This window comes from Calypte anna, chromosome 15 (genome assembly GCF_003957555.1).
Source record: "Calypte anna isolate BGI_N300 chromosome 15, bCalAnn1_v1.p, whole genome shotgun sequence".
Classification (NCBI taxonomy): domain Eukaryota; kingdom Metazoa; phylum Chordata; class Aves; order Apodiformes; family Trochilidae; genus Calypte; species Calypte anna.
The window spans coordinates 1,507,392-1,529,054 of NC_044261.1; the positions used below are offsets into that span (position 1 = coordinate 1,507,392).

A 21,663-nucleotide genomic window follows, 5' to 3' on the forward strand; every position below is an offset into this window, starting at 1 on the left:
AGCCCCATCCCCTCCTCCAGCCCCGTCCGGTGCCCCCCCCCCCGGTGTTAATGGGGTTGGGGGGGTGTGGGGGGGGGGTGACGGAGCTGCCACCGCATCCTGGCGGTAATGAAACCCATCGGGGAGCAGAGCCCGCGGTTTGGGAGCCAGATTTGGGGAAGGGAAATGACTCAACGGCTTGGAAGGAGTTGGGGGTGGCTGTGAAAAAGAAGGGGGGGTGACAGTGGGCAGGGGGTGACCCGGGATGGGGACAACACAGCCACCTGCCTTCCCGTGGGGACCGGAGCCCTCTGGGCTTCGTTGTCCCTCCTTAGGGCAGCGTGTTCCTGGCTGGGGGGTTGGGGGAAGCGGGACAGGAAAGGAGGTCCCTCGGGAAGCAGCTTGTTGCTTCCTCACGCTGGGTCGTGGCAAGATCCGGGCCAGCGTTCCCAGCTCCCGGCGTCACACCCTCTTCCAGCTGTTGCTGGCGGAGGGAGCATCGTGCTGCCAAGAAATTCCCTGTGATGGATGTGGCCGCAACTCCTTCCCCCTCCCCTCGCCCTTAAATCCGTCCGGGAGCAGCTCGGTCCCCTTCTCCCCAGCCTCGGGATGCGATCCCGCTCCTCCCCGCTGAGCCGTCGGGGCTGGGCTCAGCATCTCCTTCCTCAGCCTCGCCGGGCACGGACAGCCCTGGCACCTCGGCCCCGGAGAGCCTGGCACCACAGCAGGTACCCGAGGAGCTGGCAAAATGGATATGGAAAGAGGGGAGACGTGGGGAGCTTGGAGGGGGAGCTGGGGTGAGGGTGGGTGCTGCAGCATGGGGCAGAGCCCACCCGTGTGACCTGTCCCACCAGGAGCCTCCTGGTTCCCACGGGGGTTTGTGGCTTTTTGAAGGGAATTGCAGCTCTGGCTGCCAAGAGGAGGTGGCTTGAGCAGGGGACAGAGGGTTGGCATCCCCTTGGGGACCTGCCACCTGCCACAAAGGCCACAAACGTGGTGTCACCGAGGTCACGGCTGGCACCCGCAGAGCTGCGGCTCCGACCTGGGGCTCCCACGGAGCAGGGACCCCAAAGTGTGTCAGGGTTGGCACCTCCCTGCCTGGTGCAGACCTCAGGGTTTTTTTCTCTCCCTTCTCCATTCTCCGAAGCAGCCGATCCGGGCACATCAGCAAAATTTCTCCTGATTCAGCCCCGGGGATGTTGCGACACCGAGTTGTGCAAAGAGGCTTCGGAATCCACCACCGGTTCCTCTTCTGCAGCTCCTGCACCCCTGTGGGGGGACCTCATGTCCCCACGTCCCCAGAGGCATCACCTGCAGTCCCCTGGGTCGTGCTTTGGTGGCAGTTTTCCCATGATGGTGCCTCTGGCTCTGAGGAAATTGGGATTTCCTCCTGCTGGAAGAGCCAGAGTTTGGATCCTGGTTCTTTGGATCTCTGGCTCTTGGCTTTGCCCTGCTCACTGCTGCCTGGGCTGGAGGGGATGTCCCTGGTGCAGGTGTTTTGCTCCAGCTGCTCCGTGTCCATGAATTTTAAGTCTTTCCCTCGGGATCAACTTCCCTGGCCCCAGGTGGAGGTTTGTGGCCATGGGGGCTCAGCCTGTGTTGGATCAGAGGGTGCTGCCCCTTTGCATCCATCCCTGGATCCCAACCCAGCACAGCATGTGGGATGAGCAGCTGGGAAGAGGCAGGACCTGGTGAGCAGTGGTGGGAAGGGGGTGGCAAAGCCAAGGGGGGGGGACATGTTGTCCTCCAGGGATGGCTTTGGGGTCCTGCATCTTCCAGGACAGGAGCATCCCAGGTGCTGGGACTGGGATATGGGGAGCTGGGATGTGAGGGTCCTGGAAATCTGGGATATGAGGGTCCTGGGAAGCTGGGACATGGATGTCCTGGGACATGGGGCTCCTGGGGATCTGGGACATGGGGCTCCTGGGGATCTGGAATAAGAGGGGTCCTGGAGTGCAGGTTCCCCTCATTCCCCTCTCACTGGGGACAACATGACCACAGCTTTTTACATCAGTGAGAGATGCCCAAACCCTGCCTGAGGGATGGATCCCAGGGGAATCCCGGGCTGGGACACATCCCCCAGGACACCCAGCTCTCCTGTCCCCTCTCCACGTCCAGCCAAACCCCCTCTACCCACGGTCCCAAGTCCCCACATCCTGCCCCCGAGGATCGCTTCCCCCTTCCCAGGCACTGCCCAGCTCTGCTCTGAGCCCAGCAGCTGCTTTATACCACCAGCTGCAGTTATATTTTCTTTTTTTTTATTCACCCTCCCATCAACAACTCAGTTGCATCCTTCCTGGCATGAGGGAGCTCAGCCAGACCCTCAGCACCCTCTGCTCGGGTGCTGAAACCATTTAACCCCCAGGTCGTGCGTGTGTGAGCCCCAGGGAGCTTCTGGAAGGAGCAAGGACGTTTAATCCAGCTCTCAAAACCCCCAGGGATTTCTCAAGCTCAGGTAAATACTTGTTTAATATTGTTTTTTTTAATAGAAATAGAGACATGAATTCTTTTTGTCTATCTGGGAGGGAGGGTGTTGCTGCAGCTGCCTGAAAATCATCGCTTTGCTCAAGGGGGTTGTGTCCACTTGAGGTTTTTTGCTCCTCTCTTATTTTAAAGTGGGTTTAGGGTTTGGCAGGCTGGCTGGGGGTGACCTCCAGGGTCCCAGCGTGCAGCACACATTGGTCACCACCACCCAAAACCTCCATTTTTTTTCTGATTTTCCATAAAATCTGCAACTTTTGGGGGGTTCGCAGCCTGCGCTGCCGGGAGCCCCCGCGGTGGCTTTGCAGGTGGGAAAGCTGCAGAGAGAGGAGAGGAACTGGGTGGGAATTTGGAAGGGGGGTGTGAGAAGGGGAAGGGGGGGGGGAACATCCTTATGAGTGTGGCAGTGTCACCTCGGTGGGGACAAGGGGACAAGGAGCTTTTCTTTGCCAGGCTGATCAACATGCAGGGAACGTGGCACGCAGCTGCCAGCCGGGAGCTGGAGGATGCTCCAGGAGGGATCCAGGGTGACTTTCCCACCTCTGGGGGGGGACACGTTGTCCCCATCCCCAGCCACGGTCACGTCCAAGCCTCTGGCAGCAGGAGGGACAGAATTTTATTTCCTTTTTCTTGGTTTCCTTCCTCTTTGTACTCACAAAATCTCGAGCAGCCTCGCAGGTGGCACCTGAGCCTCTGTGGTGTCCCCAAAGCTTCTGGTGGCTTTGTCCCCAAGCAGATGGGGTTGGAGACGTTCTCATAGGGTTGTGGCAGGTTTGGGAGCCCTAAAGAGGATGGAAATTCCTTGGGATTGCAGTGGGTTGTGCCCTGTCCCAATCCACCTGGGCTGGTGGGATGCAGGGGGAAGGATGCTCAGAGAAAAAGGAGTTTTATTGGCTTTGTGATGCCTCAAAGAGCCAGGAGAGCCTTGGGTTAACAGCAACCTGGATGTATATTAAAAAAAGAAAAGAGAGAGAGGAGATGAAGGAACTTTTATGATCATGGAAGCAGCTTGAGTCATTCTGAGCAGCCCAGAAACACAAACTGCCCTTTTTAAAGGAAATCTTTACCCATGGAGCTGTGAACACCCAAGATTTTCCCTTTTTCATGCTCAACCCTTCGCAGGCACAGAGAGGGTGGGAGCAAAGGGAGGGCACAGCTCCATCCAGGCTCCCACTTCACAGCTTGGGCACTTTCTGTCCCTTTGCCTGACTCCTGCAGCAGTTTCCCCCTGGGAAGAGCTGGGTAGGGGGGTTCTGAGGTTCCCCACCAGGGTCTGGAGGGCTCCGGGTGCCCTCTGCAGGGAGGTGACCCCACACCATGCCTGGGGACAGCTCACAGAGCCCTGTCCCATCCCCACCCCCCTGCCCTGCTGGGTTCTGCCCAGACAAACACTGACTCAGGCTGTTATTCAGTCCCACCCTGGGCACAGCTGCTTTTTTTAAGGCTGCCTTTTCCAGACAGGCCTTTTTTTAATTTTTTTTTTTTCCTTTTCATCTCCCTGTTCACACGGGGAGGGGGGGGGGGGGGGATGAAGCTTTAGCCAGGGGGTGCCAAAGGCTCTAGGGAAAGTGAGGAGGGGATGCTCCATGGTGGCCGAGCAGGGATGTGTCTGGATGCAGTGGATGCAGATAGGGCTTCCCCACCACCCTGCAGAGCTCTGTGCCTCAGTTTCCCCTATTTCCCTCCTCCTCAGGGCTGCCAGGGGTGTGGGGGAGCAGCTCCTCACTCTGCTCAGCATCCTGCTGCTGCCATCCTGCATCCCTGTCCCCTCCTCACCCAGCTGGAGGGTTGAGAGGGGGGTGGCAGGGCTGGGACCACATCCAGAGGCAGCTTTTGGGCAGGCTGGAGCTGGAGAGGAGATTTGGGGCTGAGTTGTCCATTCCTGGGCATGTTTTGGGGTGGTTGGTTCACACCAGGGGTTTGGGACTCCATCCCAACAATCCTACAGGGCCTGGGATGCTGTGCAGCATCTCCCCCCGTTGCCATGGCAACTGGGGGCTGGGACCCCTGAGCTGCTTTCCTATTCCTTCTGCTTCCTTGTTTTTCCCACTGGAAATCCCTGGCAGGGGTCTGGATCCTGGTGGGACCATTCCCCCACCTCCCTGTGGAACCCCAGGCTGGAAAAATGTGGGTGCTGGAAAAAAAAATGGGGTGACCTTGGCTTGGGATGGATCCTGCACCCCCCAGCCCTACAGTGGCTGCACTCAGGGGGCTGGGACAGGAGGGGGATATCCCCCTGGAACTGGGAATTCTGGGGAGTGGGGTTTGGGGGGTTTTGCACAGAGTCCTGCAGCATCAGGAGGGCAGGAGGTGCTCAGGGGCTGCTCTGCTGGCTTTAGCTGGGCTTGTTTGGGTTTGTTTGGGTTTAGTTTGTTGCTTTTCTTTGGGTTTCTTCAGATTTATTCAGGTTAATTCAGTTTTACCCATTTTTCTTTGGGTTTCTTCAGATTCATTCAGGTTAATTCAGTTTTTCCCACTTTTCTTGGAGTTTATTTGATTTCCTTCCAGTTGATTGGATTGGATTTGGGTTTCTTTGATTGTTCCCCCAGTATGTACCAATTCCTCCAGTCAAACCCCTGCCCACAGACACTGGGGGAGGCAGAAGGCAGCCCTGGCATCCTGCCTGTCCCTCTCCATGCCCAGGGCTGGATTTCTGGGCATCCCCTTCCCTCTCTGGGGCTGCTCCATCCCCGCCCTGCAGCTCCGCCTCAGTTTCCCCCCCCATTTCCCCACTCCCATCCCTCCCATCCCTCCCCCCGCCCGTCTGGGCCAGCCATGGAAGAGCTTTTGCCCAGAAAAATAGGGATTTGAACATTTTCTGCTGTTCTCACCGTTTCCTGTTGCCTTCCCAAGAACAACAGCCCTGACCTCATCCTCCCCTGGTGGGCGCCGGGGATGCTGGCGGCGCTGGAGCTCCCGTTGGGAATCCCATCCTGCATCCCAAGGATCCCAGATCCCAGGGATCCCATCCCGGATCCCTTGGGCCAGGCTCAGCCTTCCCAGCCACCCAGCTATGGGAATGATGGGGCTGTTGGGAGCTTAAAGGATTTATTTTCCTTTTTTTGGGGTAGATCCCACGCAGGCTCTGTGCTGTGGGGGTGGGAGGACAGAACAGATGCTGAGCAAAGTGGGTTTGGCTCCAGCCTGATTTTTGGGGTTTTTTTTTCAGAGAGGAGTCCTGAGGGATGTTAGTGGTTATGGGGATTTTTTTTTTTTTTTTTCTTGCCAAATTTTGGAGGTTTTTTTGTTTGGTTGGTTGTTTGTTTTCAATGAGGTTTCCCTGCAGCCCTCCCTCAGCCTCCTGGGGACAATCCCATCACCTGCTGGAGCTGAACCCTGATGTCCCCTTCTTCTCCAGCCCTTCCTCCTGAGCAGGGACCAGGATCCCCCCCAGCACCCAAACTCTGGTTCCTTCTCCTTCACCTGCCCAGCTGCCTGGGAAGGGCAAACCCAAGAGAAGAGAGCAGATGGGGGAGGGAGGAGAGGAAAAGAAAAGAGGGGATTCAGATAAATAATCCATTAAATACAGGTTGGGAATGTCAGGCTGAATGTCACAGCCCTGGCTGGGCTCAGCAATTAAAAAAAAAAATAAAATAAAGAGGTGATTTAGTGTTAAAAATAGATGAGTGGGCAGAGCTGGAAAGCCACAGGAAACCCTCCCCAAAACCCAAGCTGGCAGGGGACCAGTGGGGACAGCAGCCACCATGGGCTGAGGTCTGTCCCCTGGAGCTCAGCCCCTGGTGACACCAGGGTGCAGCTGGCAGGGGGTGGCATTTCTTGGGGGGTTTCTCTCTCCCTGGTGGTAGAGCAAGTTCTGGGATTTTGGGGGCTCTGCAGCTGAGGGTGGGGTGGAGCAGGATGGAATAATGGGATGGGGTGGGGTACAGTGGGGTGGGATGCAATGGGATGGGATGCAGTGGGATGGGATGCAGTGGGATGGGATGCAGTGAGGTGAGATGAGATGGGATGGGATGGGATGGGATGCAATGGGGTGGGATGCAGTGGGATGCAACAGGGTGGGATGCAATGGGATGGGATGCAGTGGGATGGGATGCAGTGAGGTGGGATGCAGTGGGATGCAATGGGGTGGGAAACAGTGGGGTGGGATGCAGTGGGATGCACAGGGTGGGATGCAATGGGATGGGATGCAGTGAGGTGGGATGGGGTGGGGTGGGATGGGATGGGGTGGGATGCAACAGGGTGGGATGCAGTGGGATGCAATGGGAAGGGATGCAGTGGGGTGGGATGCAGTGAGGTGGGATGCAGTGGGATGGGATGCAGTGAGGTGGGGTGCAGTGGGATGCAATGGGGTGGGGTGAAAGGTGGTGGGCCAGCCATGGAGCTGTAGGCTCCCCCATCTTTCTGCAGCTTTGCCTTTGGGAAGGTGATGACCTTCTGGGACAAAGCACTGGGTTGTGGTGGCTGTGACTGGGATGGCTCAGTGCCCAGGAACATGAGCACTCAGCAGGGTTCCAGTTCCAGCCCATTTTCTGAGCCCTTCCTTCCCCCAGCTCAGCAGCTTCAATTCAGCCTTTTGACCACCAAAGCTTCTCCAGCCTCCTTCCAGCTCCCACCTCATTCCCAGGCTTTGTGCTAAATTCTTATTTATTCCAGCTGCTGATAGGGAAAGGGGGAGTTGGGGCTGGGATTTAAGCCCTAGCTGGGACCTTTGTAGGAACTGCAGGAAGGAAGAGGAGGAAAAGCCCAGGGAGAAACAATGGGGTACAGCAAATCCCAGTGGGGATTTCAGAGCTGGGTTGGGGGGGAGGAGAGTCCAGGCTGGGTGGGCAGAACCAGGTCCCCTTCCCCCACATGGCCAGGTTCTAAGTTCTAGGCCTTTGATTAGAGCAAACGTTGCCCTTCATTATCATAATGAACCTTTTCAAACATGATTTAATCAGAGAAGGAACCATCTGGGAGTCCAGGCCCCTCATGAATATTTATGGCATCAGCCACTGCTGATAACTTGGCTGGGGAGGTCCTCAGGGTCCCACAAACCAAGTGCTGGGGCAGGATCCCTGCATGGGATCATCCTGGCAGATCCCACCAGAACCCCCAGTCCCATCTGGGGATGTCTCCTGCCCAACCCAACCTCCCAGGGTGGCTGCAGAGGGTTCAATCCTGGTGGCCAAGTCTCTGTTTCCTCCCTTCAGCCCCCCCTGTCCCAGGGTGATGGATTTTGTTTGAGCTTTGCTTTGATATTCCAGCTCCATCCGTAGATCCACTGGACACTGAGCCCCACATCCCACCAGGAATCCCCCCGTGGAGAGCCCAGGAGCAGGGTTGGAGCTGTGAGAGGTGAGAAGGTCCCAGACCAGGTTCTTGGTGTCACTTGGGGACCTGGTGAACCACGTTCTGGAGTTTCAACCCAAAAAAAGAGAAAAATGCTAATATTGTGGAGCTGGGAAGGTCTCCAGGCTGTTAATGAGCTGTCAATGAGCATCACTCCACATTTCCCCTGGAACTCAGGGGGTAATAAAGCAGTTTTTGGCAGGATGAGGCTACAGCCACATCCTGGGGGAGACCAGAGACAGAACCCTGGCCTGGGGCTGGTGGCTGTGAGGAGCTGCAGGAGCATCTTCCTCTGGGGCCAGCAGTGGGGTCCCCAGGGCTCCCCAAACCTGTGTGTTCTGTCCCTGTCCTGCTTTTTGCCAGGATAAAGGTGATTTCTGTCCTGTGCTTTTGCTTTTAGCTGAGTCTCTTGTAAGTCTTGCATCCTTGTTAAACCATGACAGTCCCTTCTTCCCATGGCTCCTCTTCCACATGGGTCCTGGTGTCCCCCCCAAACCTGGTGATTAACCCCATGAGTTTCCTCAGCAGAACTGCCCAGAAAACAACCAGGCTGCCTCTTGTTTGCAGACCATGGCCTTGTCCAACTGGTCGGGTTCCCTGTTTGATGGGGAGAACTACAGTGACTACTTAGACTATGCCTACGAGGAGATGGGCAACGTGTGGACGGAGCCATCCCACGACCCCAAGGACATTGCCAGGATCCTCTCAGTCATCATCTACAGCCTGTCCTGCATCCTGGGCATCCTGGGCAACGGCCTGGTCATTGCCATCATCACCCTGAAGATGAAGAAATCCGTCAACGCCGTCTGGTTCCTCAACTTGGCCGTCGCTGACTTCCTCTTCAACATCTTCCTCCCCATCAACATCGCCTACACGGCCATGAGCTACAACTGGATCTTTGGGACTGTCATGTGCAAGCTCAACTCCTTCCTCCTCATCCTCAACATGTACACCAGTGTCCTGCTGCTCACCACCATCAGCTTCGACCGTTACATCTCCGTCGTGTTTCCCGTTTGGTCCCAAAACCATCGTTCCACCAACCTGGCCTGCACGGTCTCTGGGATCATCTGGACCCTTGGGATCATCATGAGCTGCCCCTCCCTCGTCTTCCGAGACACGGCCCGGGACAGGGACTCTGTGGTTTGTTTCAGCAACTTTTCCCTCTCCAGGAACAAGTCCCACCAGGCCCTGGCACTGGTGAGGCACCAGACAGTGAACATCACCAGGTTCCTGGCCGGGTACATCCTCCCCATCACCATCATCACCTCCTGCTACGTCGCCATCGTCCTCAACCTGCGCCGGAACCGCCTCGCCAAGTCCAAGAAACCCTTCAGGATCATTGTCACCATCATAGTCACCTTCTTCCTCTGCTGGAGTCCCTACCACCTCCTCAACCTGCTGGAGATAGAGCCCCAGATGGTCCCACGCTCCGTGTTTGAGGTCGGGATCCCCCTCACCACAGCCCTGGCTGCCTCCAACAGCTGCATGAACCCCGTGCTCTACGTCTTCATGGGCCAGGACTTCAAGAAGTTCAAGGTCACCATCTTGTCCAGATTGGTGAATGCCCTCAGTGAGGACACAGCTCACTCCAGCATCGTCCACAGGAGCTTCTCCAAGATTTCTTCCATGACTGAGAAGGAGACCACAGTCCTCTAAACTCTAAACTGGTGGCCACCACTGGGAGCAGCAGCAGCAGAACTGGTGATAGGTGCTCTGCTGGTGTCCTCTGCCCCCCAGCCCTGTGTTAAACCCCCCCAGCCTCGATGGACTGGGACATCTCTGGGCCTTCTGAGTTGCCAGGGTGGCAACTGGGCTTGGACACAAGGTCATGGATATGGAAAAGTGGGAGAAAAAAGAAGGAAAGCTGAATTTCCAGTGTCCTGCTCTGATGGGCACCTTGCACCCCCTGGTACCTTTGGCAGAGGGGTTTTGTTGGTTGGGATTCTGAGTCCCCAGGACTCCAAGCCAAGTGCTAGGGAGCTGGGAAGGCTTTGGGATGAGGATGGGAAGAAGAAACCCAGGCTGGACTTCCAGTTGCTGCCCCCCTGAGCCAATTCTCCTGGGATCTCAGGAGCTCCTTTTCCCACCTCCTGGCAGCTGCCCCAACACAACCCACTCAAAGTGCATCCCTACAAACCAGAACCAGGGCAGGATCCTCAGTACAGGTGCCACCTTCTCAGGGGGGTTCCCCTCCTCCTCTCAACCCCCCCAGGAATCACCCCAACCCCTGGGACACCACGGGACACCATGGGACACGTCATCTCCCTCCCCCTCTCTGGGTTCTTTTGCAGAGGTTTTGTTGCCCCCAAGATGTTGAGTTGTGGGGTCTTGGAGCTGTTCTGGTGTCCCTGCTGCCTCCCTCCTCCTCTTCATTAATGTCACCAGGAGGTTAATGACACCACAGCCACCTCCATGTGACAATTGCAGTGTCCAGAGCTGGGGCCTGAGGGCCATGGCCAAGCTTCCTCAGTGCCATATCCACCCCTATATCCAGCCCTGAGACCCCAACCCCAGCCCAGCACCCCCCTTGCACCCCACCACCCAGCTGAGCAGGATGTCATCAGCTCTGCATGGGAAATGATGGAGAAAGGCTGTTTTTTTTTTTTTTCCAAGGGGAATATAAATGTTAATATTAAATATAAGTTTATCAACCCCACCTGGTTAAAAAAAAAACCACATAAATAACCCCCACCCCCTCTGTTTAGGAATTAAATTAAAAAAAAAAAATGGGAATTGCTGTGAAATAAAGGCAAGGAGCTTCAGTAATCCTTAAAGCCATTGGAGGAGGAAAAATAAGGATTTAAAAGTAAAAATAAAATAAAAAATAAAATAAAACTAAAAAATAAAACTAAACTAAAATAAAAAATAAAAATAAGGGGTAAGCTGCTGGTGCCCAGGGAGGTTCTGCTGTCTGCTTGTATGGGTGAGGAAGGGCTTTGGGGGCATTCTCAGCTCTCCAGTGGTTTAGTTTTGAGTTGAATTGGCTTTTTTTTCAGGTTTTATTCCTTCTGAGGGGCAGAAGGGAACGAGGCCTGTCCCTACAAACCATCCCTGGCAAAATAAAATAATAAAAAAAAGGCTATTTCATCCTCTCCTGAGAAGAGGACCAAAGGGCCAAGAGCAAAGGAATAAATCCCCCCCAGCCTGGAGCTGAGGAAGGATGAGAGGCCATGGGAAGAAATCCCCCCTCCCACCTGAATAAATTTCTTTTTAAGGACACAATAAAGATTTAAACAAAACCCCAAACCTCCCAGGAAGGAGCTGCAGGAACAGCATGGGTGGGATTGAAGCCAGGCAGGGGGAAGGAGCTCCCATAGCCAGGGAGCACCCAGCCCCTGGGTGGGGGGTGGGTGGGGGGGTGCCAGGATGGCCTCACAAACACACCAGGAGGTGAAACAGCATCAAAATCTCTCTTTTAATACCTGCTTGACCTGAGGATTTGTTGGGAGGGAAGGAGGGAGCCCTGGGGCTGCTCCATGCCCAGAGCTGGGGCTCAGCCACACTCCTGGAAAACCTCCAGCCCTCTGGCAAGGGAAGAGTTAAAACCAGGGACACGTTCCCCACCTCTCTCCAAGGAAACAGGGACCCCTCCAGCCCCCCACCTCTGCTCCCTACGTTAGAAAAATAGAATTTTATTTAATTTCTTGGTTTTTCCCCCTCTTGGGGGGAGTTTTCTTCTCTCTCGAGCTCCAGGTGCCCAAACCTTCCCGGGATTCCCATCCAGACCAGGAGTTAAAAGCTGAGGGTTGGGATCCCTCCCCCTCCCAAAGGCTGCCCAGGAAATATGGCTTTTGCAGCTACAGCCCAAGGAGGGGGAAGAATAGAAGGATTTGGGGTGGGGGGACTCATTTGTGCCAAAGCCAGGATGGGGATGGGGGGGGGCAGGGGCTGGGGACACATCCAGGGACCCCCTGATGCATCCAGAGATCCTTTGGCTTCACTTGTGCAGGGGGAGCCCTGGATCCACAACCCACCCCCCCCTTCCCAAAGTTTGCTCCTCACTGTTGGGGGGGGGTTCAAGGTGGCCTCAGCCCCCAAAACTGCTCCTGGGGGGGCTGTGCTGGCTCAGGAGCTTTGGGAAGGAGGGAAGGAGGTGGTGGGACCCATCAGCTCTTCTGTCCCCCTCTGGAGCATCATCCCACCCCAGGGGGGGTTTATGGGTGTCCCCCCTAAGACACCAGGGCTGGAGCAGCATCAATGTCTGGTTTGGGGGGGGCAAGGAACCCTCTGAGTCCCCAGGGAACCCTCTGAGTCCCCAGGCTCCAGGAAGGTGTCCCCAAACCCAGAGCAATGCCAACCCCTCTGGTGTCCCCTCCCTCAGGAAAGCTGAGGGGCTCCAGAGCCCTGGGCAAGGAGCCAGGGGACTTTGAGGGTGTCCCCCCACGCCCAGTGCCAAGGGACACATCAGGCATGGCACAAGTAGCATCAATGTCCCCCCCCAGGACACCAAATCCCCCGTGGTGGTGCCAGGGAGAGGCTGGAGCAGCCAAAAGAGGAGGAGGAGGAGGATGGAGATGTCCACCTGGAGAGGACTTGGAGCAACCTGGGCTGCAGGGGCTTGGAACTGGATGAGTTTTAGGTTCCTCCCAAGCTCCAAGGCTCCGTGTGGTGGCACCCACATCCTTCTGGTGGCACCCACATCCTCTGGTGGCACCACCCTGCCAGGGGCAGCGAGCGAGCTCAGCGATGGCTTGGGGAGCCTTGGGTGCTCATGCAGGGAGGTGATGAAGAGCAGCAGATGGAGAATTCAAAGAAAAAAAAACCCAAAACCCAAACCAAACCACCCCCCAGCGGGGTGGAAGGTCCCCTCAGCACCATCATCTGGGGTAATAATCATCTGGGACCCCCGAGAGGTTGCGGAGCTTCAGGGCTGTGTCCACGGTTCGGATGTAGCCCCCGATCACCTCCCTCATCTGGGGGGTGTAGGGATCATATTCCAGCTTCCTCAGGCCAGACCTCTTGAAATTCCCATCCTTCTGGCCCTCCACGCAGAGCAGTCTGTCCTGGCAGGCAGTGATGCCCAGCAGCCCCACCATCCTCTGCAGCTGCACGAACAGGTCCCTCTTCAGGTCCTCGAAGTGAACCACCAGAACCTTCCGGCCGTAGCGCAGCCAGTCCAGGGTGTGGGTTGCCCACCACGGGGCATAATTAGCCACAAACTCTGGCCACTCTGGAAAGGGCAGAGGATGTGGTTAGGGATGGACGTAGCACCTCGAATTCTGGGGGACTTTTGGGTCCCTCGTGGCCAGAAGGACATTGAGGGGATGGAAAGTGTTCAGAGAAGGGAATGGAGCTGGGGAAGGGGCTGGAGAGGAAGGAGAAGGGATGGAGGGTAAGGAGAAGGTCTGGAAAACATGGAGAAGGGTCTGGAGAACATGGAGAAGGGGCTGGAGAACATGGAGGAGGGGCTGGAGAACATGGAGAAGGGGCTGGAGAACATGGAGAAGGGGCTGGAGAACATGGAGAAGGGGCTGGAGAACATGGAGAAGGGGCTGGAGAACATGGAGAAGGATCTGGAGAACATGGAGAAGGGGCTGGAGGGTAAGGAGAAGGGCCTGGAGGGTAAGGAGAAGGTTTGGAGAAGGTTTGGAGGGTAGGGAGAAGGTCTGGAGAACATGAAGAAGGTCTGGAAAACTTGTGAGGAGCAGCTGAGGGAAGGGATGGATCCCTGTGCTCAGCACTGCTGTGGCTGCACCTCGAATCCTGGGGTCAGTTTTGGGTCCCTTGTAACCAGAAGGACACTGAGGGGATGGATGTGTCCAGAGAAGGGAATGGAGCTGGGGAAGGGGCTGGAGAAGTTGTGAGGAGCAGCTGAGGGCCCTGGGGATGCTGATCCTGGAGCAGAGGAGGCTGAGGGGAGACCTTGTGGCTCTCTGCAACCCCCTGAGAGGAGGTTGGAGCCAGGGGGGGTCGGGCTCTGCTCCCAAGGAACAAGGGATGGGACAAGAGGAACTTTTGGCACAACTCAAGTTGTGCCAGGGGAGGTTTAGGTTGGAGCTGGGGAAGAATTTCTGCCTGGAAAGGGTTGTCAGGGCCTGGCCCAGGCTGCCCAGGGCAGGGCTGGAGTCCCCATCATCCCTGGAGGGGTTTCAGAGCCCTGGGGATGTGGGGATGAGGGCCATGGGGTGGGGGTGGCTTTGGCAGTGCTGGGGGGAAGTGTTGGACTCAGACCCAACCTCTGCTGAGTTTTAAGAAGAGGTTTAAGCCCCAGCATCCCCACTGGAGCCCAGCTGGCTCTGGTGGGGGCAGAACCATCCTACCTTTGCCTTTCCAGTGGGCGTGGGAGGCGAAGCCGATGTGACCCCCGTATTTGCGGTTGAACTCGGCCATCAGGGCCTTGTAGGGGTTCCTGATCAGCAGGATGGCTGAGTCAAAGGATTCGATCTCTTTCTGACCACTTTCATGGGTTTTGATGCAAATGGTCCTCCCACTTCTCCAGTGGTCCCTCTCCCCCTTGAACCCTGCAGGGAAGGAGCAAACGGCGCCTGAGCGGCATCCGGAGCCAAGGAGGAGGAAAATAAATCAAAGGGAAAAGGCAGATCCAGGGGGACATCAGGCTGGGAAGCAGCTGGACAGAAGTAGATGGGGCTGGAAGCCTTCTCCCAGATGGAAACCATGGATTTGCCCCTGTTGGGAGTCATGTAAAAGCCACCTTGAGGCACATCCAAGGTGATGGGCAGCAAGGACCAGTTCTTCAGGATGTGCCATACACCAGCTCCTGGGGAAATCTGACCCCAAACCCCCATTCTGGGGGGGCAAAAAGTGCAGAACTTGGTTTGTTTGCCTGCTTGGCTCCTCCTCTAGAAAGTCCCAACCCCTGAAGCAGGCTAACAACCAGCAGGCTGACAGAGAAGCCCCAGTTTTGCCCCAGATGGGTCCTGCCCAAGGTTAGGGGGTGAGGTGACAGCCAGGGCACCTTGGGGTCCCTCCAATACCCATTGAACCAGGACCCATCCAGCACCAACCATAGAACCCCAGCCTGGTTTGGGTTGCAAAGGACCTTAAAGACCAACAAAGCTCCAACCCAGTGCCATGGGCAGGGACAGCACCAGCCCAGGTTGCTCCCAGCCCCATCCAACCTCACCTTGAACACCTCCAGGGATGGGACAACCTCACCCCAGGGAGTATCACTGACCCAGCTCTGCCCAAAAAGGGTGGCACCAGGATGTCCCCCTGGTTCTGGGGGGACTGCTGGACCCCCAGCAATGATTTCTCCTCCTCACCTTTGTTGTAGAGGGAGCCATCAAAGTAGTAGCTGCCGGTGTAGAAGCCGGTGGCCAGCTCAATGAGGTGACGAGCCCAGGTGTTGCCAGCTCCAGGGAAACTGGCCAGGGCCACCAGCTGCTTGGCACGGGTGGGCAGAAACCTCCTGTCCATGCAGCGGTTGTCTGCCAAGAGAACACCCCCAGAGAGACATCAGAGCTCTGCCAGCATCACCTGGCCTCCTCCTCCAGACATGGCCCTTGGCTTCCTGCTGCCTCCTGGAAAGGGACAGGGGAGGGTGGGAGGAGAAATAGGGTGGGCAGAAGGAGCAGGGAAGGGATGGGGCCCTGTGGTCAGCACTGGTGTGGATGCAGCTTGGATCCTGGGGTCAGTTTTGGGGTGCCTGGTGAGCAGAAGGGGATGGAGATTGTCCAGAGAAGGGAATGGAGCTGGGAAAAGGTCTGGAGAGTAAGGAGAAGGTCTGGAGAACATAGAGAAGGGTCTGGAGGGTAAGGAAAGGGTCTGGAGGGTAAGGAGAAGGTCTGAAGGGTAAGGAGAAGGTCTGGAGGGTAAGGAGAAGGTCTGGAGGGTAAGGAGAGGGTCTGGAGGGTAAGGAGAGGGTCTGGAGAACATAGAGAAGGGTCTGGAGGGTAAGGAAAGGGTAAGGAGAGGGTCTGGAGAACATGGAGAAGGTCTGGAAAACTTGTGAGGAGCAGCTGAGGGAAGGGATGGATCCCTGTGCTCAGCACTGCTGTGGCTGCACCTCGAATCCTGGGGTCAGTTTTGGGGTCCCTCATGACCAGAAAGACAGTGAGGGGATGGATGTGTCCAGAGAAGGGAATGGAGCTGGGGAAGGGGCTGGAGAAGTTGTGAGGAGCAGCTGAGGGCCCTGGGGGTGCTGATCCTAGAGCAAAGGAGGCTGAGGGGAGACCTTGTGGCTCTCTGCAACCCCCTGAGAGGAGGTTGGAGCCAGGGGGGGTCGGGCTCTGCTCCCAAGGAACAAGGGATGGGACAAGAGGAACTTTGGGCACAACTCAAGTTGTGCCAGGGGAGGTTTAGGTTGGAGCTGGGGAAGAATTTCTGCCTGGAAAGGGTTGTCAGGGCCTGGCCCAGGCTGCCCAGGGCAGGGCTGGAGTCCCCATCATCCCTGGGGGGGTTTCAGAGCCCTGGGGATGTGGGGATGAGGGAAGGGTTGGACTGGATGATTTTAAGGTTTTTTTTTCCAACCAAAACAATTCCATGATGCCATCACTATAGAGAAACGTGCCTAAAGCACACAGGGACACCCCAAAGAGCCCTGAACCCTCCAAAGAGCTCTAAATATCCCCAAAAGTGTCAAGCCCAAGCCGCTTTGAAGCCAAACCACCTGATTTTGAGTCCTCAAGCATCCCTTTCCTCCCCCAGTGACAGCTTTTGGGGCCCCAGCTCACCTTGGACTTGGGTTTGGTAGACCAGGAGGTACTCGGGGCTGCCACAGCTCTCAAACTCCTCCCCAGGACATTTCTGGGCACAGAGCTGCTCATCCTCCCGCTCGTGGAGGGTAAAGAGTGAGGTGGGGAAACCACAGAGGCAGGAGGTGCCTGCCAGGGCTGACAGAGGGTATTCCTGCAGGGAGGATGGGGAGGGGGTCAGCAGCTCCTGCCCCTGCCCAAACCCTCCCCCAGCCCCAGGGCTCCCCAGCTCTGGCCCTTGAGCAGCTCAGGGTGCTCTGCAGCATCCCCCAGTCCATCCAGTATCCCCCCTTCCAGTATCCTCCCCCCAACATCTCATCCCCAGGACCCCCAGCATCCCCCCCTCCCAGCTCTGGAATAGATCTCTCTTCATTCCCTGTCAGAGGAATTTATCTAATTGTAATTAGTAATTAATAAAGAATGTAAATGGGAAATTCAATAAATAATTGTCATTAATGAACACCTTATAATAAATAGTAATAATAATAATTAATAATAAATAATAATAAAGAATAAAGATAATACTAAATAAATACTAAATAATAAATAGTTAATAGTTAATAATTAATAATTAATAATAAATCCCCCCCTGCCTGCTGATGAGCACTGCAGGCCCCCCAAGGCTCCTGCCCAGCTTTCAGCAGATAAATCCAAGTGTGATCCTGTGCAATGAACTTTTTGCTGCTGAAGCTTTGCCCCCCCTGCCCCTCCCCAGGTACCTTCTCGGTGCAGAAATCCACACATTTATCCACAGACATGTTGAGCATCCTCTGGCTGACGGGCAGAGCCATGGAGAGGTTTTCTGGACGGTGGAAGCACCCCCGAAATATGGCACTGCCATCTGCCAGGGCAGAGAGACCCCCCTGCTGCTGACCCTGCTGCTGACCCCCCAAAACCCACCCAGGCTTGGGACTCCCCCGTGTCCCTGTCCCCCCCCTGGCTGCACAGCCCCAGGGACCAACGTGGGGCAAAAGGGCAAAAGCAAAGCAGAACTTCCAGCAGCAAAGTTGGCTTTTTTTTTTCTTTTTTCTCCCTAATTTTTAGCAGCTCAGGCTGCAGGAGGGATGGAGCCAGCAAGGGGAGCAGGGCTGGGGCTGTTATTTTATTCCCTCCTATTCTTGTTCCTGTCCTTGCTCCTTTCCCACTCCTGTCCTTGCTCCTTTCTCATTCTTACTCCTGTTCTTGTTCTTTTCCCAATCCTGTCCTTGTTCCGTTCCCATTCCTGTCCTTTCCCCTTTCCCACTCCTGTCCTTGTTCCTTTCCCATTCCTGTCCTTGTTCCTTTCCCATTCCCATTCCTGTCCTTTCCCCTTTCCCACTCCTCTCCTTGCTCCTTCCCCATTCCCACCCCACCCTCCTCTCTCCATTCCCTCCCAATCCATCCCCCCACATCCCACAGAACCAAACCCCCCCCCAGCCTCAACCCTCACCCACTCCCACCCTAATTTCCCCCATCTCTGACCCTTTTCCCAGAGCAGGGAATCACCAGGACTCCTTCCCAGCAGCACCACCAGGGGGTTCTCCCATTCCATGCCCCCACTTACACCTCCGGGCGGATTCCTGGGCCAGTTCCAGCCGATAGACCGAGAGCCGGTTGGCTCCTCCGCAGAGGTTGCTCCTCTCCCCCTTGCATTCCATGTTGCATTCCAGCTCGCTGGCGTTGGGAGCTTGGATCTTGTGCCCGCAGTAACACTCGGCCCCGAACTCCAGCCCCGCATACAGGTAGCCCCTGGGGAGAGGGAGATGGGGCTGGGGGCTCAGCACATCCCCAGGCAGCCCCCTGGCTCCAGGGGGGTTTCCAGGAGCATCCCCAGATCAAACCCAGCACTGGGGGACTGGGTGATCCTTGGAGGGTCCTTCCAGCTGGAAGGATTTATCCTAATTCTACTCCACCCTATTCCATTCCAATTCTAACCTGTCCTGCCCTGCCCTATTCAACTTTCCCTCTTCTATTCTCCCTTTTTTTCCTATTTTACCCCAATTTCCATTTCTGATTCCGTTCCGTTTCTGACTCTATCCCTCTCCTCATTCTCTCCCATCCCAGTCCATCCCAGAGCAGATGGAACAGCACCCTGGAAAGCATCCTGCTGGAGAAATGAACCCTCAGCAGGGGACACGTCCCTGATGGGTGTCCTGGGACCCTGCCAGGAAGGGTTTGGGCTCCTGGGGGAGTTCCATGTCCCTGATGGGTGTCCTGGGACCCTGCCAGGGGGGGTTTGGGCTCCTGGGGGAGTTCCATGTCCCTGATGGGTGTCCTGGGACCCTGCCAAGAGGGGTTTGGGTTCCTGGGGGAGTTTGGAGGCATCAGACTATGGGGGTGCCACCTGGCACAGTCCACAGGTGGGGACACAACCTTTGGGTGACACTGAGGAAAGGAGAAAACTCCTGCCCAAGGGTTCCATGTGCAGCCCAGCTGCTGGGAAGGTGTTTTTGGGGGGGACAGTGTTTTCTGGAAGATCTCAAGGCTCCCCCAGCACCCAGCTGGAGCCCTTACACCTCCCAGCCTAGTGAGGGGATCCCTGGTGATGTGGGGGAGGAGGGGGGAAGACCTGGGGTCCTGACAAACACCAGTGAATAACAAAAAAAACCAAAACCACCCCAAACACCAAAACACAAACACGTTTTAAAAATGAAAGGAACCGAAAGGCAAAAGAAGGGGGGGGGGGGGGGGAAAGCAGCCAGAGCAGGGAAGGGTGAGTGCAGGGGGGGTTAGGGGGGTGGGAAGGGATGGAGCAGAGGTGCCATCTCCTGCCTCACCGTTCGGCACAGTTGTCCTGGCAACGAAACACTGTCATCTTCTTGTAGTCGAAGAAGGAGACACCGCGCAGTGCCCGCCGCCGGGTGTTGTCCACGTAGCAGCCGATGTATCGTGCTGGGGGGAGGGTAAAAAAGGGGGGGTAAGAACCAGCCCGGGCTGAGCCTCTGATCCTCACCTCCTTCTTTGGGTTTTTCCTTCAATAAGGGTGCCCAGCAATGCACCCCTGGGGGCTGAATGTGGCCTCTGGGTACCACATTCCCTGCTGCAAGGAAAGAGGTATGGGGGAAGATGCCCAAGGCAGTGGTGGAGTCCCCATCCCTGGGGGTGTCTAAAAACCACAGAAATGTGGTGCTGAGGGACGTGGTTTAGTGGGGACTTGGCAGCATGGGGTGAGTGGTTGGACTTGGTGATCTTAAAGGTCTTTTCAAACCCGAATAATTCGATGAGGTTGGAAAGGGGGAACCAGATTCCCAGGCCACCTACAGGCAGCTGAAGAATCACCACCCCAGCCCCGTGTCCCTGCCCCAGCCCCTGCCATGGCAGCCCTGGAGGTTAATTGGGGTGGGCACATGGCTGGGGACAGGAGCCACTGCATGGGGAGGTTCTGGTGACTGACAGCTTGGGCTCCCAAACCATCTGCTGAGGATTTGCTAAATGTCACCTCACATTAATGGAGCAGCACAGCCACAGGCACCTTGGAAAGGTCCCTGGAGATCCCTCTGGGGAGGGGCATGGTGGGTAACCCCCCCCCCTTTTCTTCTAACTTCAGCATGAGAACATCCCTTAAGCACCATGAGCTATTTTCCAGCATCCTCCAAGCCTGGACCGTGCATCTTGCCTGGACAACTGTGAGCTCAGAGCTGCTGGGGACCAAGAAGGAACCCCCCAGCCAAGCCTGGCTCAGCACTGTGATCCTCATAACCCCCACCCACCCACGGGGTTGGGGGTTCCTGCTTTTTTCCCAGCAGGAACATCTGCTCTTCCACACCCCCTGCTCCACCAAGGGTCCAAGGAGCTGCAGTTCCCCCCAGAATGCTCAGGGAACGACCTCAGGAGGGGACCCCAGTTTGGGGACAGGATTGCTCAGGTCCCCACAGACCTGTATCCCCCACAGCAGAGATTTTGCCCACCCTGGGGCTGAGGAGAGGGGAGGGAGCATCAGTGATGTGCAGAGAAGAGCCTGGCAGCATCCCAACAGGTCCCCATCCCCATCTGAGCTTCCCCAACAACCCAGTGCTGCAGCTCCTGCCCTGAGTGATGAGACACAGAACTGTGGGATGGTTTGGGTTGGAAGAGACCTTTAAGATCATTTAATTCCACCCTCTGCCATGGGCAGGGACACCTCCCACCAGCACAGGTTGTTCCAAGCCCCATCCAACACCAGCAGGGATGGGGCAGCCACAGCTTCTCTGCCAGGGAGGGAGCTGAAAACCCACCAGGACATGAGAGCTCCTGGGCAGCTCCTGGCCACCCGAGCTGATGCTGTCTGCATCCAGCTGCCTTCAGGATAAATAACTGACATTTTAAAAATCAATGAGAGCCACTAGAGCTGCTTCTCCTTGCTCATTAATAAACTGTGCTCGACAGCACAAGCAGCCAGGCAGGGATCTCCTGGCTCCAGAGGCCAAACCTCAGCCCTGCCTGCATTGCCCTGCCTGCATCCCCCTGCCTGAGCACACACCCAACCAGTTAGGTCTGGGTTTAACATTCAGTGAGTCCAAAAAGAATGAAAACTGAAATTTGGCCCACGGCACAGCCAATGGGAGGGGATGATGCTGGGGTGCAGCATCTCCTCAGAAAGCCCCTGTCCCAGCGAGGAGCTCCGGGATGAACAAGTGGGAAAGAGGAATAATGGGAAAAGAAAAGTGGATTACTGGCACTTGGGGAGGGAGGGAGAGAGAAAGATCTTTCTGGGAAGGGCCTGGGGGCCAGCAGTGCCCTGTGTCCTGGGGGATGCAGGGAGGAAACCTCAGAGCTGGAGTCACAGGTACCCAAGGATGAACCCGAAGTAAATGCAAGAGCTTGGAAACGTGTTCCTGGTGGGGATGCACAACTAAACCATCTCAGACACTACTGCCCCGGCACAGGAGGCTTCCCAGGAGCAGCCAGCCCCGGGACACTCCTGTCCCCAGCCCTTACCTCTCTCCTCCTCCTTCTCGCGGCCGCTTCTGCTCCTGAGCGCTCTGCTCCGGTTGCTGCCGTGCTCTCCTCCTTTGCCTCTTTCCGCCGGTCCCCTGGAGGGGCTTTTGAACCAGGGGCCGTGTCGCCGACCCCCCGCTGTCGCTGTCACCGTCCTCTTCAAGCCTCGGCTCAGCTCCATCACCCCCAGGCCCTCACCCGTCCCTCGCTGCCCCCCCGCCACCCGGGGCTCCCCGCTAAAACCCGAATGCAGGAAAACCAAACTGCCAGCCGCCAGGTAGAGAGCCAGCAAGGTGAAGAAACGCAGGGGTTTGCGCCGAAAATACCGCTGGAGTTTTACCAAGAATTTGGCCATAGCGTC

The 21,663-nt window shown here is 56.5% G+C and overlaps 2 protein-coding genes across 6 annotated transcripts; one reads left to right on the forward strand and one right to left on the reverse strand.

Moving 5' to 3' along the window:
- Positions 1–444: 444 nt before the first annotated feature.
- On the forward strand, positions 445–10,535 carry CMKLR1 (chemerin chemokine-like receptor 1). Of its 5 annotated transcripts, none has more exons than XM_030460746.1 (4): positions 445–707; positions 2,345–2,434; positions 7,668–7,758; positions 8,278–10,535. In XM_030460746.1, exon 4 carries the CDS (start codon positions 8,323–8,325, stop codon positions 9,406–9,408), a length of 1,086 nt encoding a protein of 361 aa, XP_030316606.1. In that variant the 5' UTR covers positions 445–707; positions 2,345–2,434; positions 7,668–7,758; positions 8,278–8,322; the 3' UTR covers positions 9,409–10,535. The 5 variants fall into 5 exon arrangements, with proteins under 5 accessions (XP_030316606.1, XP_030316605.1, XP_030316608.1 ...); XM_030460745.1 differs by having other exon boundaries at positions 8,281–10,535; XM_030460744.1 differs by having other exon boundaries at positions 446–707; positions 8,320–10,535.
- A 1,789-nt stretch (positions 10,536–12,324) lies between these two features.
- On the reverse strand, positions 12,325–21,657 carry WSCD2 (WSC domain containing 2). Its single transcript, XM_030460757.1, has 8 exons — positions 21,303–21,657; positions 19,163–19,277; positions 17,950–18,134; positions 17,126–17,247; positions 16,386–16,560; positions 14,976–15,140; positions 14,013–14,213; positions 12,325–12,922 (listed from the first exon to the last, which is right to left on the reverse strand). The coding sequence occupies exons 1-8, from the start codon at positions 21,655–21,657 to the stop codon at positions 12,570–12,572; spliced, it is 1,671 nt and encodes a 556-aa protein (XP_030316617.1). The 3' UTR covers positions 12,325–12,569.
- Positions 21,658–21,663: the final 6 nt, after the last annotated feature.